This window comes from Protopterus annectens, chromosome 2.part0 (assembly GCF_019279795.1).
Source record: "Protopterus annectens isolate FY-2018-M chromosome 2.part0, PAN1.0, whole genome shotgun sequence".
NCBI classification, from domain to species: Eukaryota; Metazoa; Chordata; order Ceratodontiformes; family Protopteridae; genus Protopterus; species Protopterus annectens.
This window is the reverse complement of record NC_056728.1, coordinates 1155023772-1155041033: the sequence shown is the minus strand read 5'-3', so window position 1 is coordinate 1155041033 and position 17262 is coordinate 1155023772. Positions and strand designations below refer to the sequence as shown.

The window sequence follows — 17262 nt, the reverse complement described above, 5'->3', positions numbered from 1 at the left end:
AGCTAGATTTTTGATGAAAGAGTTTAGCTAGAAATTCTAACTGGAATGGAAGCAGAAAAAGGGTCCAAACCCTTGGATGAATCCCACAAAATGAAAACTTTTTTCCATTTACTGTTGTAGATTGTAACATATTTCTAGGAAGATGGTATCAATAGAATTGGAAAGCCTGGCATCTCTTGTTATAGTCAAAATTGGAGGAACTAGGTGGTTAGTTTCATGGTAGTCTGATCTGGTGGAGGCAGTCCGGATGGGTGAGAAAGATGATTTGGGTATTGATCCAACATCCATAGTATTTTTATTTTATTTAACATTTGTTTACCGGGAAAGTCCGACTTGGAACCAAGCCAATTTTCAGCGGAGGCCTGGGGAGAAACAATCCAGATGCATGTCTTTGTAATGTGGGAGGAAACCGGAGCACTCGGAGAAAACCCACATGAATGCAGGGAGGACATGCAGACTCCACACACAAGGCACTCCAGCTGAGAACTGAACCGGAAAACATCTTACTGTAAGGTGACAATGCTACTGCTGTACCACTGTGCCATCCAAAAGTAGTAGAAATGCTAGTAGAGGCCACAGAAAGAGGAACCATGTTTGGAGGGGCTAAAAGGGAACAATAAGGATTACTCTGGTCTTGCACTGTCTGGCATTCTGAATGAATTTGTTAATGATGGGTAATGGGGGAAAGGCATACAGGAAACCAGACGGCCAACTGCCCTCAGGGTGTTCACCAAGATAATGGCAGTGGTGGTGGTGGGCACTTGTGCATGTTCAGGATACAAGTTTTTATCTAGACGATTGGCTCCTAACTGCTGTATCCAGGCATCTTCTGGTACATCATCTGGACGGTCTCCTCCAGTACTTGTTGGATGTAGGCATATCAGTGAATTTTCACAAGTGTCAGCTACTCCTGGCATCCCTGGCCCCGAGGCAGACCTTGGGCCCAAGCTATCTAGTGCCAAGGCTTCTAAGGGAAGACACAGCTCTGAATATCCCAGTGTCTGGAGGTCGGCATTGACACTGCAGCACTGTGTCCCTTCTCAATTGAAGGGCAATGGAGTCAAGAGAGAAAGGGAGACAACCGGCAAAGTCGAAGGGACTGCCGGCACCTAAGGAGGCACTTTGGAATGGGTTGGATCCAGCACTGTCAAAGGACAGACTGCAACAGGTGAAAGGAGTGGATGGGCACAATGAACAAAGGTCAATACACTCCCTGGGGATGGTACAGACAAAACCCCAAGCTAAATCTGTATTCTCAAAAAGTTTATCATCTTGTCAACATCATACACTGTCAATCTCCAAGATGACTGGATAGATGATGCTACTGAAGAAGATCTTGAATATCTTTTCTCTTGTAAGATTGGAGAATGCAGTCTGGGAAGCTATGGTTCCAGTGAAAACTAGGGCTGAGGGGAGTATGGTCAGTTCTGGGAAGGTGTAGGTGAACTGAAGGATCTGAAGACCTTTTATGAATAGTAGGAGACTTGTCTTTACTCTTTTCTTTAGGTTTACTCTTTTCTTTGTCCTTCTCCTTATCTGAAGCCTTTTCCAAAGATGGAGTCCTTTCTTGCTTCTTAGCAGGGAGGCTCCAGAATACATAGTCCCTGTCTGTGGAGAGAGAAGTCCCTTCACCACCAATTTGCCTGGAGCTTGCAATGCTCTGGCACTACAGGATGCACATGAAGTGCACTATCTGTCCAAATGGACAGTTTCCAGGCAATAACCACAAAGTGTGAAGATCCTGAGGTGGTAATTTGTGCCCATACGGTGAACATTTCTTAAAAGCTTGCAACTGAGCCATTTATACACCTGGAGGATAGAAAACCCTAGCCTACAATCTAACTATATATTACCAAAAATACAGTATAACAGCTTTTCTATACTATATAAACAGTAATAACAAACACGTTAAAGCCAACAGTATTAAAAATAAGTAGACATTAAGCTACGAATAACTCTAAATTATACTAACACACTGCTAAGCCACGAAGAAAGACTAATGCAAAAGTTAGAGGGAGACAAGTCTCCCAGTATAGGAGAAGTAAAATATTAGGCTATTAAAGATACAACTATAAACCTATCCGATATAATAACTACCCAACTTGTTTTCAAAGAAACTTTTAACAAAAGGATACGAGCCCTTGAGAACAAGTCTGGAAACATCAGGTGACAAACAAGATCTGGGATATTGGAATGCAGCACAGAGAATAAAGGGTAAGACAGGAGTCCGAGCCCTGGAACCACGAAAGGTTCTAATTCAGTGCCAATGTCTGATCAGATGTCTAATATAATGAATCAGACAAAAACAGACAATGGATCAAGAGTTTTGAGTTTCTTGGTTACTGTATTATCGTTTGTTTAGTCCCTTCTCGTATTTCCTTATCTGCCATAACAGAAACCATTTTAATACGTACTCCTAAATATTTTGTCTTATAGTGTGTCCCCATAAATATGGGTATTACTGAACCAGTTCATGTATGGGTACATCATTTACAGCTATAGCCTTTGTTTTATCTTCATTTTTTTTTTATCTCAAAAAGACATGAAATGTGTCAAAATGTTCCAGAACATGGATATGTTCTTTTATGGATTTACAAGGTACAAAATTATTTCATCTGCAAATAAAGCCAATTTTTCTTGATCATACCAATTACAACCTTGAATTTCTGCCTCCCTAATGTTCTTTGTCAATGGCTTTAAATATAACGCAAATAATGGGGAAAGAGGACACCTCTGCCCGGTTCCTCTGTTCGGATACAACTTATCAGGATGGAATCCTGCCACCTTAATTTTTTGCCTCCGATTCCTCAGAAACTTCCTAATTAACCTAATCATTATATCAGGAAATGCAAATGCTTCCATTGCCTTACTCAAATTCCCAGCTTTCGCTGCATCAAGACCCACCAACGACAGTGGTATTTTCTTACATTCTGTTTCCATCTGGATCCTCACTGTTATATTAATATTGCCAAATGTTTGCTCCTCTCCACAAAACCACACTGATCCAGATCTATCAATTTTAACAAAACCTTTGCCATTCTTTTAACCATTACAAATGAACACTTTATAATCACGGTTTAAAATTGAAATGGACCTATACAAAACCTGGATCTGATGAGTCTTTACTATCATTAGGTATTACAGCCACCACACCTTTTTCCCCAGGATGCTATAGCTTTCCCTCCTTTTGATATACTGTTAAACAAAACATTCCAAATCTTTATCACTTTCTACCCCCTCCTGGCTTCCAGACTTGTACAGGAATATTATCTATTCCTGGAGATGTTCCTGCAGATTGCACATATTTTATTTCATCTGCTCCTATCTTAACTGTTAATTGTTGAGACTGATCTACCTGTAAGCTTGGGATATTTAAGTCTTCAATAAATATTTCCAATTGTGCTTTTTCTTGATTTCTCCATTTCTCTGCTTCATATACATTTTCATAAAATTTCTGAAATATGTTTAATACCTCTACAGGACCTTTGGTTATTTTTCTTGTTACAGGCTCCCTAAGTTTGGCAACAACCCTTTCTACTGTCCGTCGGCCAAGTCATTGTGCAAAACGTTTTTCTACTCTGGAGTTATCAAAAACAGTGATTTAACAGCAATCTTTCTAAAGTCATGCATATTATCCAGGTAATCCCTTATTTTCTCTTTAGCAATCCGCAGTTGTGCCTCTTGTTCTTGTGAAATTCCAGTTATTCTGCAAAACATTAACCTTTGTCATGCCCTCTAAGTTCTTATTAACCATATCTGTTTTTCTTTTATTTCTACCACTTTAAAACTTTACTTTCATTTTATCCCACTCACTAACTATAACTTAAAGAGCATTTACTATTTTCCCTAATAATTTTCACTACCCATTCCTTAAATTCCTCTTTTTAACAGGTAGGGAAGCACCACTATCTCTCATTTTTACTTATTTACCACATATTTTTATCTTAGTTATTATTGATGCACGATCTGAAATAGATACTGGATGTGTATGTCAAAGCTCTCTCAATTAAATGCACATGTTCCTGTGAAATATAATGTCTATCTAGTCTAGACCAGTATATTGCACCTTAGGGAACATTAAATTCTCAGAGTTCCTACTACTGAATTTGTGTTTTCCATATCAAACATCTTCACAACTTTCTTCAAAAGATTTACCATCTTTTGCTATATTTTCCCTTCTAGGCCACCAGATACATCCTTACTGTTGCAAATCAAATTCCAGTCCCCACATATAAGAAATATCCCCTGTTGAAATCTGATTATTTCTTCCAAAACTTTCTTAAACTCCATAATAGCAGTTTTAGGTGGAATATAAATACATGCCAGCATAATCCACATATTGCCAGTAGCCCCTTACTACCACAAATCATCCATCATCTTTTTCCCCTCTATCACTATTGGAGCTCCTCTAGCAATTAATAGAAGTACTCCTGTTTTCTGTGGCCCCCTGACATTCTGCTGAATATCCATCCTGAAATCCTTTCCTTTATCAAATTCACATGCTCACTTCTTTTCAGATGCACCTCCTGTAGCACTATTTCTTAATATAAATAAACATTTCCTTTTTGTCTATACCTGTGACACTATTCACAGTGCAAAATAACATGGAAATTGTCACTATTATGACAAGTCTTTATTCCCACCTATTACATATGACATATTGTTTAGTTATTTCCAGCTTTTTTAATACATGCACTCTCTAATGTTTGGCTGACTGATCCTTTTATACAGTTTTTTTCTCATCTCCATTTGAACCTATGTCATGTTTTACAAGGTTATTTCCTTTAATGAAAAACCTAAAAAAATTCCCGAACACCACATAACTTGTTAATACAAACACAGAAAACTATGTACATCTTCAAATAATTACGTTTAAACTCCTAATAGGAACAACTGTCCCAACCAGACAGCTGCAAAACACAGGCCTTATCTAACCTAAAGATGAGGTTATCCATGCTAAGATGCATGTTACTGCCTGTGCTACTACTTGCACTTAATGGCATCTTTTCTTTCTTTTTTTGTCTTTATTCCCCTCCCAGCTGTGGAAAACAACTTGCAAGCTTTCATTAAACATTTAAGTTTTAGCCTTGAAAAAAATGGTGCTTGTGCTTTTTATTGTCCTATAAACAGCTGGTCTCCATGGAAACATATAAAAAAATGTAACCCTCAGCAGAAGGGTTTTTAAAGACATGCTGAAACATTTATTTGGTAAAGGAAAACTTTTCATTACATTCACTGTTCTCTTATTTACTTGTTTCCACTTAAATTTTGTTACTGGATTAAACCACGGGTCTTAAAAGACATTCACCTATGCAAAAGTAAGATAAAACATATCAGGTTTACATATATCATGATCTGTGTACTTTTGCACCCCATCCCTCCAGTAACCCAAGATTACAACCTATTAACTTAATATGCTTTTGTACAGCATCTTCTATTTTTGCATTGTAATGCCTGCATTTCTTAATACTAAAAATAAACAAAAAGGGCATCTGCTTACTTTAGTATATTTATCACATGCAATAACTAAAAAATACTTTACTACAAAACATGCAATAGAAATACAGTTAAAACAGAAACTGCTTTACTTATGGTTACCCGTTTCTTTCCTCTTCCCTCCTCTTAGTGTCCTTCCAAACATTAACACCACTTAGTGAGGAGAAATGCCTTTCAATTCCCCACATTAAAGGCCCATTCCTTCCACCTTCTCTTGTACATCCACATTTCACAAATGCAACTGATGCTTTGTAATCTCATATTTATTCACTTCCATGGTGCTGGTCTTCTTTCTGCTCGTCTCCATCCCCAACTCCAGACTCCGGTTCAATTCCAAGGTACTCCCTATTCTTCTAGTCAACTCCTGTGCTTTTCTCTGTCCCTCAAGCATTTTTCTTTGGAACACTAGAAAAGATTTCACTAGCAAAGTCTCTGCATGTGCTTTATCATCAGAGGAAAGAGAAGCAGAACTCCTTCCATTTGATGGCTCACTTTGGACAAACATTTGTAATCTCTCCTTATCCTGTTCTACATCAAAAATAACTGATCCTCCAGGGAAAAATATTCTGACGACAGCAGCTTGAATCTCACACCAGCCTTTCAACATTCCACGATTGCTGGAATACATTTCTTATCTGTGTGGTTCAATTCCAAGGTACTCCCTATTCTTCTAGTCAACTCCTGTGCTTTTCTCTGTCCCTCAAGCATTTTTCTTTGGAACACTAGAAAAGATTTCACTAGCAAAGTCTCTGCATGTGCTTTATCATCAGAAGAAAGAGAAGCAGAACTCCTTCCGTTTGATGGCTCACTTTGGACAAACATTTGTAATCTCTCCTTATCCTGTTCTACATCAAAAATAACTGATCCTCCAGGGAAAAATATTCTGACGACAGCAGCTTGAATCTCACACCAGCCTTTCAACATTCCATGATTGCTGGAATACATTTCTTATCTGTGTGGTCTAGAGTAAATAATTTTCCACAAACACTCTACTGCCTCTGACATTTACTACTTTGCCTTTCTGCCACAGTTTTGACAGGATCAACTCTTTCTGCTGGTAGGTTTTGCAACTTTATTAGTGCAGGTCTTGGCTGCTTTCTCAAGGTCAGGTTTGGAGCATACACACAATGCGCCCATTCAATTGGCAGTTCCTGCTGTGGAATGCCATTCCAGTTGCTTATTAGTGCCTTCATAAAAATCAGACTGTTCCTTCTAGTTTCTCTGGTACAGCACAAAATTTCAGTTTTGCTCTGTCAGTGCTCTGTTCTGTAAGTATCCCATTTTTGAAACATCTTTTCTTGAGCAGTCTCATACTCTGCCTTTTCTTCATTTCACTGTCTGATTTTTGCAGTTTTACCATCTGATCTAAACATCTGTTTAAAGCTTCTTCCATTTTTCCCAGTCTTTTGTTATCAGAGTTGATATACTCCTTCAGTGGTTCATTTTAATCAGATCTGAGCACATCTGACTTATTGTTTTCCTCTAGATTACTAGATGCCATGTCTTGCACCAAAGTTGGAGCTTGAACTGCTTTTTGCTGAATAGCTGCAAGATTCTTCCCAGTCACTGTGTTTTCTCTTCACCTTTTCTAGTTGATTTTTTTCAGGCTCTCGTAGTTTCTTCTTTGCTGGCATCCAGACAGTGTACTTACTAGCCAGTAACTGAATTTACTAAAAGTGATAAGAGTTCCTGGGCCTCATCTTTCACTTTCTTTTTTTCACAATGGGAGAGTTGAAGTTAACCAGGATAGTCTCATCTTCTGGGAGGTTTTGAGAACATAAACCAAGCAAAATTCCTCAATCCTCAGCAGCCTAGGAAGTGGCATCAGCATAATCACAATCACATTTAAAACAGCAAGTAGCCATTTGAAACGCAGAAGAAATCAAATTACACAGAAGAGGAAACACATGCCATAATATTCCTCATTCTTAAATATTAACATATGAACTTGACTATTGAGAACTCATGTGTCATGCAAGAATACACTATTTCCTAAATCTATCAAATGCTTACCCATCCTTGTCAGAAGGAGAGAGGCTGGTATTAGATGGTTAGCAGTAGTCGGGTTCACTAAAGCAATATTGGAGTGATCTGAATTAGAGCAAGTGTAAAAAAGTACAAGACTGAAGAACCTTAGACAATATTTTCAAGGAGGCAGAAGAATGGGTGTCAGGCAAAGTAGAGGCTGTGACAAAAACTTCAATACTAAAAATCAGGTGGAATTGGAAGGTTTTAGCCATTCCAATAATAATAATTCATAATACATTTTCAGGGACTGTGAATTATTATGCTCCCAATAAAACCAACAAATTCATTCAGAAAAAAGTTTCAGAGAAAGAGAATCTTTCAAACGGACTGGCCAAGGTCTCACACTCCTCAGAATCTGAATTTGAAATATGAGGAGACAAAACAATCTGTCCCTTAACATTAATTCTGTGAATGAAAAAGCTGATAATTTTCAGAACATGAACAATCTTCTTTTTTAATGCATTTATTTTTTCCTCCTTAACTTGGATCTGGGGGTCACAGATCAGACCAGTTATTTAGATGACTGCTAGATCAGGGAAGAGACTTGCTCTTCAAACACAGATAACCTGCAAGGGTCAAGAGCCTGAGCAAAGCTTTGAAGGACTTGCCACCAAAATCTGATTTTTTAGTATGCAGTCAGCTCATTCTGACAGAGCCGTACTTGCTCAGCTAGTGCCTAGTGCCCTTCTGGCACCCCCTGGTATTAATCTAAGGAGCAGGTCTATTCCCTGATATGGCATTCCTTATATAAGTAAAGTACAGTTGTGTACACTTACCATAAATGTAGATGTTCGAGTGTATTCAATGTTGCAGTCATCACACTTGGGTTATCTTGCCTGCAGGTAGTCCTCAGTCGGCCCGAATACCATAAACTTAGTATTTCTGCGTCGGTTACTGTCACTCCAGGTCTGACGTCTGGGGTATAAAAACAGGCAGCCGATGCCATTATATCATTTTTTCTTGCCCTGAATGTCAGGAGCCCCCTAATAGGGAAGCTAAGCTATGGTGGAAAAATCTCCACCAGTAAAAAGTAAATACCAATACCCCTGCAAGGGGTGAGTAGTATACACAGAGAGGAGAGAGAGAGAGAGAGAAGAGGGCTGGAGGGAGGGAAAACAGGACTGCAACAGTGAATACACTCGAACATCTACATTTATGGCAAGTGCACACAACTGTACTATGTTCTTCATGTTTCACTGTTGCAGTCATCACACTTGGGTTGATTCCCAAAGCTGCAGAAAGGGTGGAGGCAGTCAAGAAGTGTTTGGGGCTGGCTAGTAGGCCCTGCAGGACTGCAGTTGCAAGACCTGCCCCGAATTTGGAAAATATAGGCAGGTGGCAATGTTTGGTGAATGTGTGTACAGAACTCCAAGTAGCAGCCTCCAGAATGTCCCAGGTAGGGACTGAGGAATGCTGTAGAGGTAGAAGTTGCTCTACTGGAATGTATTCTGACACCCTGAGGGGTTGGTTTCCCATGGTGTTTGTAGCAAATATGGATACAGTGTGCTATCAATTTGGAAATTGTCTGTTTTGAAATGGCCTTACCCTCTGCCCCTGGTGCAAAACTGAGTAGTAACTGGTCAGATGTCCTGAAGGGCTTAGTCCTATCCAGGTAGAATCTGAGCTGTCTGTGCATCTCCAAGGAGTGCAGGATTCTTTCCTCTTTATTTTGAGGAATAGGGAAGAAGGTTGGCAAGTGGATAGATTGGTTGAGAGCCACGCAGGACACCACTCTGGGCATAAAGGAAGGATTTGTCCTGAGAGAGACACTGTCAGAATGAAAAATAATGAAGGGTGCCATGGCCATAAGTGCTTGTAGCTCAGAGACTCTTCTTGCTGAATTGATGGCCAGGAGCAATGCTGTTTTCCAAGACAGGAATTTTAAGTCTGCTGACACTGCAGGCTCAGAAGGGGGCAGTGTGAGCTTTTCCAGTACAAAGTTAAGATCCCAAGCAGGGGTGGGTGCTATCCATGGTGGCCTTAGGTTATTTACCCCTCTCAGGAACTGTCTGATGAGAGAGTGAGAGAATAGGTGTGGCTCAGAGTTGTAATGAGCCAAGATGGCAGAGGCATGGATCTTAATGGAGGAAAAGGATAGGCCTCTGTGGAGCAGATCTGCTAAATAATCCAAGATTAGAGGTAGGGAGGGCAGAGTTGTGTCCTCCCCTTTAGACTGAATCCAGGAGCAATACCTTTTCCACTTATCAGCATAGAATTTCCTTGTACTGGGTCTTCTGGCGTCAAGAATGACGCCCAGCACCTGCTTGCTTAGGCTGGTTACTGGGGAAGAATTCGAGGAATGAGCCAGGCTGCAAGATTTAGGGTTTGCAGTTGGGGATACAAGATCTGTCCCCCCCCCCCTGCTGATTGAGCAGGGTTGGGCTCGGGAGTAGATGCCAGGGTGGCACCAGTGACCAGCTGAGCAGGAGTGGGTACCAGTGCTGGCGTGGCCAGTCAGGGCAATCAGAATTTTTCCTTGGTGTGTCCTGTCTTATCTTGAGAGAAGGGGCAGAGGGGGAAATGCATAGACTGAGAGGTTTACCCACTGGAAGGATAGGGCCATCCACTTTCCAGGCCCTGCTGTGAGTTGTCCTAGTGCAGAATTTGCTGAGCTGGTGATTGCAGGGGGAGGAAAAGAGATCCACCTCTGGGGTCCCCATTTCTGAATCAGAAGGCTGAAGGTGCTGGGCTCTAAATGCCACTCGTGTGGGCCTAGGAGATTTCTGCTTAAGTAGTCTGCCACAGAGTTTTGTTTGCCTGGCAGGAATTGAGCTTGCAGATGGACCTGTATGTCCAAGGCCGTGGCTAGCCTGCAGAGTGGGTAAGGCATCTCTTTTTGGTTGATGTGCAGATGAATTTGGCTTGGGCTCCAGTGGCCCTGAATACACTTGCCGTCCAGGTGTTCCCCCCAGGCATAGTCTGATACATTTGTGGTTAGGGTCTGGGTGGCGTTGAGTTGAGTAAAGGGCAGTCCCTTGTTGTGGGTGCATGCTGCTGCCCACCAAAGAAATTCTGTCCTTAGACAAGGTATGATAGGAATGACTGTTTCCAGGTCCTCAGAATGTTGGCACCAAAGACATTTTAAGTACCACTGAAGTTTCCTCATACGCAGTCTGGCATATGGAATTAGTAGGATGCATGAGGCCATAAACCCTAGGGCCTGCAGGACTTTCCTTGCGGATAAGCTGGGTTCTAGTGGCCATTTCAGTGAAGTAGTCTGTCAGACAAGCTTGTTTTTCTGGAGTAAGGATTGCCATCTGGGATGCTGTGTCCAAGCTTGCTCCCAGGAATACAATATTTTAACTGTGGACTAGTTTTGATTTATTTTAGTTGATGGTGTACCCCAGGGAGATTAGAAATTTTTTTTTACAAATGTCAGGTGCTGCAACAGCACTTACTGACTGTCTGCCGGAATCAGGCAGTCATCCAAGCATGGGTAAATTTGAATTTTTTTTTCTCTGTCTGCAGTAGGCAATGGCTGGAGCCAGGCATTTTGTGAAAACTCTGGGAGCAGTGGATAAGCCAAAGGAAAGTGTAGAGAACTGATAATACATAGATCCTGCCTTGAAGCGTAGGTATTTCTTGCATGAGTCCCTTATAGGGATGTGCAGATAGGCTTCTTTTAAGTCTAGGGTGGCTAACCAGGCATCTTTGGCCAGCATAGGAAGAAGCTGCTGCAGGGTGAGCATTTTGAATTTTGGTACCACCAGGAAGGTGTACAGAATGGAAAGATCTAAGATTGGGTGCCAAGTGCCCTCTTTTCTGGGTACCAGAAAAAGTCTGGAATAGAAACCTTGACCCATCTGTTCCGCAGGAACAGGATGAATTGCCTTTATAGAGAGCAGAGACTGAACTTGGTTTTGTGCCTTTGCCCACTGGTTTGGAACAATGTCTGGGAACCCTTTTGGGGTTGGCAGTGAGTGGAAGTAAAATTTGTACCCCTGGGATACAGTGTTGAGGGCCCATCGGTCTTTGGTGATGGAAGTCCAGTTTTTTGCATTATGGGCAGGTTTTCCTCCTAGGGGCACAAGCAATTGGGCAGAGGTGAGTAGTGGAGCTGAGAACTCACTGGGAATTCTTTCTGTAAGGGGGTGGCTGAGCACTCCCTGTTTTTGAGATGGAGGCACTCCATTGCTTAGATCTCTGCATACCCCGAGACTGTAGTCTGGGGGGGGGGGGGTCCGTTTCCCCTGGGTTTAGTTTGATATGGCCTAGAGGGGGCTGGAAAGGACCAATGTTTCACAGGGCAATGCCTACTGAATCTAGGAAGCTGTACTTGCAAGAAATCTTTGACTGTCTGCATAGATTTAGCTTTTTCTTCCATCTTTTTAAGAACCTCTTCTGCTTTAATGCCAAACAGACTGTCCTTGTTCAAAGGAGCGTCTAGTAATTTTGATTTGACATAGTCTGGCAAGGTCTGCTCCTTAAGCCAAGCATGCCTTCTCAGTACAGAACCAGTGACTGCTTCCCTACAAGATGCTTCTAGGGCGTCAAAGCCACACTGCAATGTATGCTTGCTGACTTGGCTTGCGGAATGCATAAGCTCTTGTAATTCTTTATTTTCTGCACAGTCTGCAAAGGTAGCTATTTTTTGCTTAATAAGTTCCATAATATGTTGTTGGTACTTCAGCATGTGAAACTGGTAGTTCAAAGCCCTAATGGCGAGAGTTGCAAAAGTACATGCTTTCTTACCCCATCTGTCCAAAGCTCTGGAATCCTTGTCCGAAGGGGTGGGATTCTTAGCTGTAGTTGCTTTGATACCTTTAGGCCCTTGGGAGAGGACCTCTGGATCAGCAGTAGGATTTCTGAAAAGGAATTTGTGAGAATCAGGTACTCTGTAGTTCCTGTCTGGTTTCCTAGGAGCAGGTAAAGTATCAGGAGTTAAACTGGATTCCATAAAGACATCATCCACAACATCCAGGACTGGTGGGATTGCTAAAGGCCTATGTTGTGGCAAATCTAGAAATTCTCGGAGTCTCTTTGGACTGAGAAAAGTCTTGGCATTCCCAGTGGAAGTGCTCTCAAAGTATGTAAGGTTTCCCCAAAAGAAAAATCCTCTGGAGGAGAAGCAGAGGGAATGGATTCCTCTGCATCAGAATCCTCATAAGCAGATAAGGGCATGCTTCATAATGAGATACCTCAGAGTCGTTGGACTCTTGGTCTGTTAAAGCTGCTGGGGACAGGTCTCTTCCTCTTAGCAGGGGAAGGCTGACTTCCCCTAATCATCATAATAAGCTCCTCTGCCATTTTAAGCATTTGATGTTGTGGTCAGTTAGCAGGTGCATACGCTTTGGTTGGCGTTTTTTTAGGCGTAGCGCATACTCTTGGCCTGAGAAACTCGGTAGTTTTAGATAGAACTGAAGATGCAAAAGAAGTCATCGGTTTGAGTCGAACATCGGTAGTGCAAAGAACTTCCTCAGAAGCCGATGCAAGCTCAGCAGATCTGGATCCATCCAAGGTAGAGACATCCATAGTTCTGTAGTTGAAGAAGAGTCTCACGGCATACTGGACTCCAAACGGGTCTCAGTAGAGGCCTGTGAATCCACTGAAGCGGGCATTGGGCTGTGAAAGTGCCTCACTGAGTACCGGCGAACTGGCGACTGGCTTAATGGAAGCATCGTTGGCAGCTTTGAACCTGTGCGGTCTGTGTCTTTTATCCTTACGTTTTTTCAGATCGGTAGTCAGATGGCTTACAGAAGCAATTTCAGAATACGGAAATTGAGAACGAAAGTATTTAGCAACAAAAAGAGCCTGACGACGAATAGTACGGGCGTTGAACAAGGCACAAAACAGACAGCAGGGTATGTCGTGGTCAGGGCTTAAACAAGTGACGCAGTAAGAATGGAAATCTCGGTGTGGTATTTGCTTTCCACAGGCAAGACAATTGTTTACTTTTTCTGACATCGGTTAGAGCAAGAAAAAAGGGTCCCCAATGGGGTATTTATCTTTAGAAGACTTCAGGATAACTCAATTCGGACCAAAAACTCAGGTAGAGGCTGACTGGCACTCATGCAAACTGCTACTGCCTCTGGCTCCTCGGCAAGAAAGAATGATGTAATGGCGTTGGCTCCCTGGTTTTATACCCCTGACGACCTGACGTCAGACCTGGAGTGACAGAAACCGATGCAGAAATACTAAGTCCCTGGTATTCGGGCCGACTGAGGGCTACCTGCAGGTAGATAACCCAAGTGTGAAGACTGCAACAGTGAAACATGAAGAACATCAGGAGAGGTCCATTCTACCCATCTGTGATCCTCAATTCTAAAAGGGAGTCCATGTCAGTCATCTTGAAAATGTAACCTGTGGCTTACTCCAGCTAACAATGAAGCTTCAGTCTGACAAAAAATGCATTACTAGCATTCAGACCACACATGGAACACTAAAGGCCTTCAGAGAAGGCAGAATGCCAGAACTGAGGATCGTGTCTCCTGACATTTTGCCCTTCAACCCATCCAAGCTACACCTCTGCATTCTGAACTATACACATACTGCAACTTAAATTAAGACAGCAAAAACTGAAATAAAGTGGATGGGATACTCTACCACAGTTATACTGCATAACAAGTTAATGTGGAAAAACAGAGGGATAAAACACAGAAGTATTGAAGGGCGTGACAAAAAATTAAGGCTTGTATTAATTTGTCTTAGTGTTTGCAGTGTGGTTCTTTAAGATGGATGGTATTTAAGGAAGTGCTGCATGATGTAATTTCATTCTGATGAAGTTCCAGGTTACAGTACGAAAGCACTAAAGCTTTTTATTAAAAACAAGGAATATATATGGTTGCTGCATTTATTTTATCTATACTAACTGGTACCTATTAGTTTTTGGAGTGTGTTGCGTGTGCCCACTCAAGCTTCGTACAGTATTCATGTTTTGTGCTGCAGTTAACATAGCTATATTCTAATTCTGCCAATGAGTCAGAAATTACCCTGAAGAACTTCAGGTCTCTAAGACTTCCTCTGCTGCCTCCTTAATGCAATGCAACCCTAACCTCTTACAGTCACCTCCAGCTTGTGTTTGCCTTGTATGGTAGAGCTCTATTTAGCTAAAAAGCTTACATACCTGGACCTTCACTGCTTTAATTTCAAACAACTATATGCAACATGTACTCCGGTAAAGCAAAGCGCCACTTATTCATGCCTGCCTTACAGACCATATGTTCTCACCACCGCAATCTGATAGTCACATAAGAATTAAAAAAGCACTCCTCTTTGAAGCATATCTGCAGAGGGAGAGGGAGGGAAGGCTGTGCCTCCAATCTTCACATACACCAAATACAATGTCACACCAACTCAGGGAGAAGGGAAATGCATTTATTTCATTGCTTCTGAGACAGTGTGACCATGAAAGTTAGATAATTGGAGTTAGGGTGTTGTGTAAACAAAGTTTCCACATTTGGTAGTGCGTAAAAGGAGGCCAAGCCCTACGGAAGAAAGTACTGTCAAATTATTTAGCCTTTTATCCACTACAATGACCTGTCAGGTGGAAGTAGCTAATCCTCAGATTGTGAACAACCGGCATAACTTTAATGACATCAAGTATACCCCCCTGGTTAACAATGCCAATATGAAAACAACAGAAAAGAATCCTGAGATAGCTACTCACACTATCAAGAAAATGTATTTATTTTTTTGTTTCACTAGCACAATAAAACAAGCACAATGAAGAATATGCAGACAGTATGTAATATCTTACTAATAAATAGGAAAAAAGTAATGGCTTACTTTCAAAGTGAACTATTCCATCTATCTGGTCAATAAATCCATTCATACGTCCCTCGGTTATCATTTGAGAAGCTATCTTTTCAGCCTAGAAAAAACAGAAATATTAAAACAGTCTAGATTTCATAAGTCTCTACTCTACATCAATATTTACAATTTAACATTTCTAAATACTTTATAGCTCATATTTCTAACAGTAACAACTGTTTTTGATAAAAAGTAGCAATGCAGCAGACAGCTGCAGCCTATCCTGTGTGACCCACCAGTACTAAATGTGAAATAGCCAACATCCAGTGCTAAGTGACCCACCAGTACTAAATGTGAAATATCCAACATCCAGTGCTAAATGTGAAAAGAATATATACACCACTGTGCCACCTCCAGTTTCATGACCAGACTGCTACAACTTTTTTGAGAAGTGTTCAAGATTACAGTGCATTTACAGAAATAGCACTATAACACATCCTGCAGATAAACAACTAAGCAGAAAAGTAACTAAACTGGAAAATACTGGGGAATAATAAACAAACACAAATCTCTAAGTTTGCATAAAACAGCAATGGCCCCCTGAAGTTTTGAAGTTCTGTAGAAAAAATGGATTCACCAACTTAAACCTGTTACTCTATTCCAGGGGTGGGCAAACTTTTTGATTCGTGGGCCACATTGAGTTCTAACATTTGACAAAGGGGCCGGAACAGGAGCAGATAGATGGCATGCTTTGAAAACATCACCTCATTGGGGGAAAAATACACATCTTGTGATATGGAGAAAACATGTGCTTTAATTTCCAATGAAAATGAAAAGCATTACAATAAAATCTCTGACTTCGAAATGAGTCTTTAAACACTACTACAATGACTTGGATTTTATTTTTACACTTTATTGCACAATGCACAAACACCAATAGATCTCTGTTAAACAAAGCAAAACTGTCTCACAATGAAAATAGAGTTGGCATTAAAACTTCTCTACATTCATTAAAATAGCATTGAAATCTACACCACATCCAAAGAAAATGCATCTGGCCAATGGTGGATAAAGATTACCTTTGTGCTGTTCTCAAATCATTATCCCCTTGCACACAACAAGAAAGATATATGTGTTCTTTGTTACACCTTCCTGACTTTAGTAAATTATATTCCTTGTATAATAAATAATAAATAATAAATGAAATAAGCAGGGAAGCTAATACTGCAAATAAATATCATTAATATAAAAATATATAGTATATTAGTATATAATGCCTTTCAAGATTCTGAAATAAACTTCCTCTTTACTATACCTGAACTTAATAATTAACTTACTTCAAAAAATAACCTTGGTGCTTTTGTTTGGAGGGTAGAAAATACTAACGAACTGATTTGGGAAGCTTGATTTTTGAAGACCAGTAGATCATAAGCTTGTCAGAGTAACCTTCTGATTGTAAATCTATAAAAAAAGTAGTAAGAATATTTCCAATGCTAATTAATGGCTGTAGGCAACAATGAGTGCAACATGGACATTACAAGAGGCAGAAGAAAGGATTTCAGAACAAAACATGAATATCTACAAAATGATCAGCTTGAGTTGCAATAGATAAAGCAGTCAACTTGCTATCCATAGCAAGATCACAGCTCTTATTGAGTTAAACAAGCACAAGTCCAGCAAGAAGTAAATCAGTCATCCCAGCCTAAGGCAGACCCTGATAACATTTTACAAGAGTGTGCCGATTCAGGGATGGATTGGGTTATTTATTGTGTGAAATCATATCCAGATTTCCCCAGAAGTGATTAATGTGACACAGGGCAGAGTGCTACAGTGCTTCGTAGAAGAAAAGAATGAACTGGAACTGAAAAGATGGTGTCTCTTGTTGTATTGTTAAGTAAGCTGAACCAATAGCGTGGCAAGAATAATAAATCTAGTCAAAAAAGATAGATACATTTAGTCATACAACTGGAAGAGATGCGTTTTAAAAAAGAACACTGCCTACTGCAGAAAAATAAAGAAGCGGTTTCAGGCATGCTTAAGTCTAAATAT

The 17262-nt window shown here is 40.7% G+C and overlaps 1 protein-coding gene across 1 annotated transcript in view; it reads right to left on the bottom strand.

The window, feature by feature from the left end:
• COPS4 (COP9 signalosome subunit 4) overlaps positions 1-17262 on the bottom strand; it is a 687025-nt gene that overhangs the window by 9151 nt on the left and 660612 nt on the right. The window contains exon 7 of the mRNA XM_044060383.1: positions 15250-15334. Within this exon, the coding sequence (XP_043916318.1) occupies positions 15250-15334 (85 nt within the window). The remainder of the gene's footprint in view (positions 1-15249; positions 15335-17262) is intronic.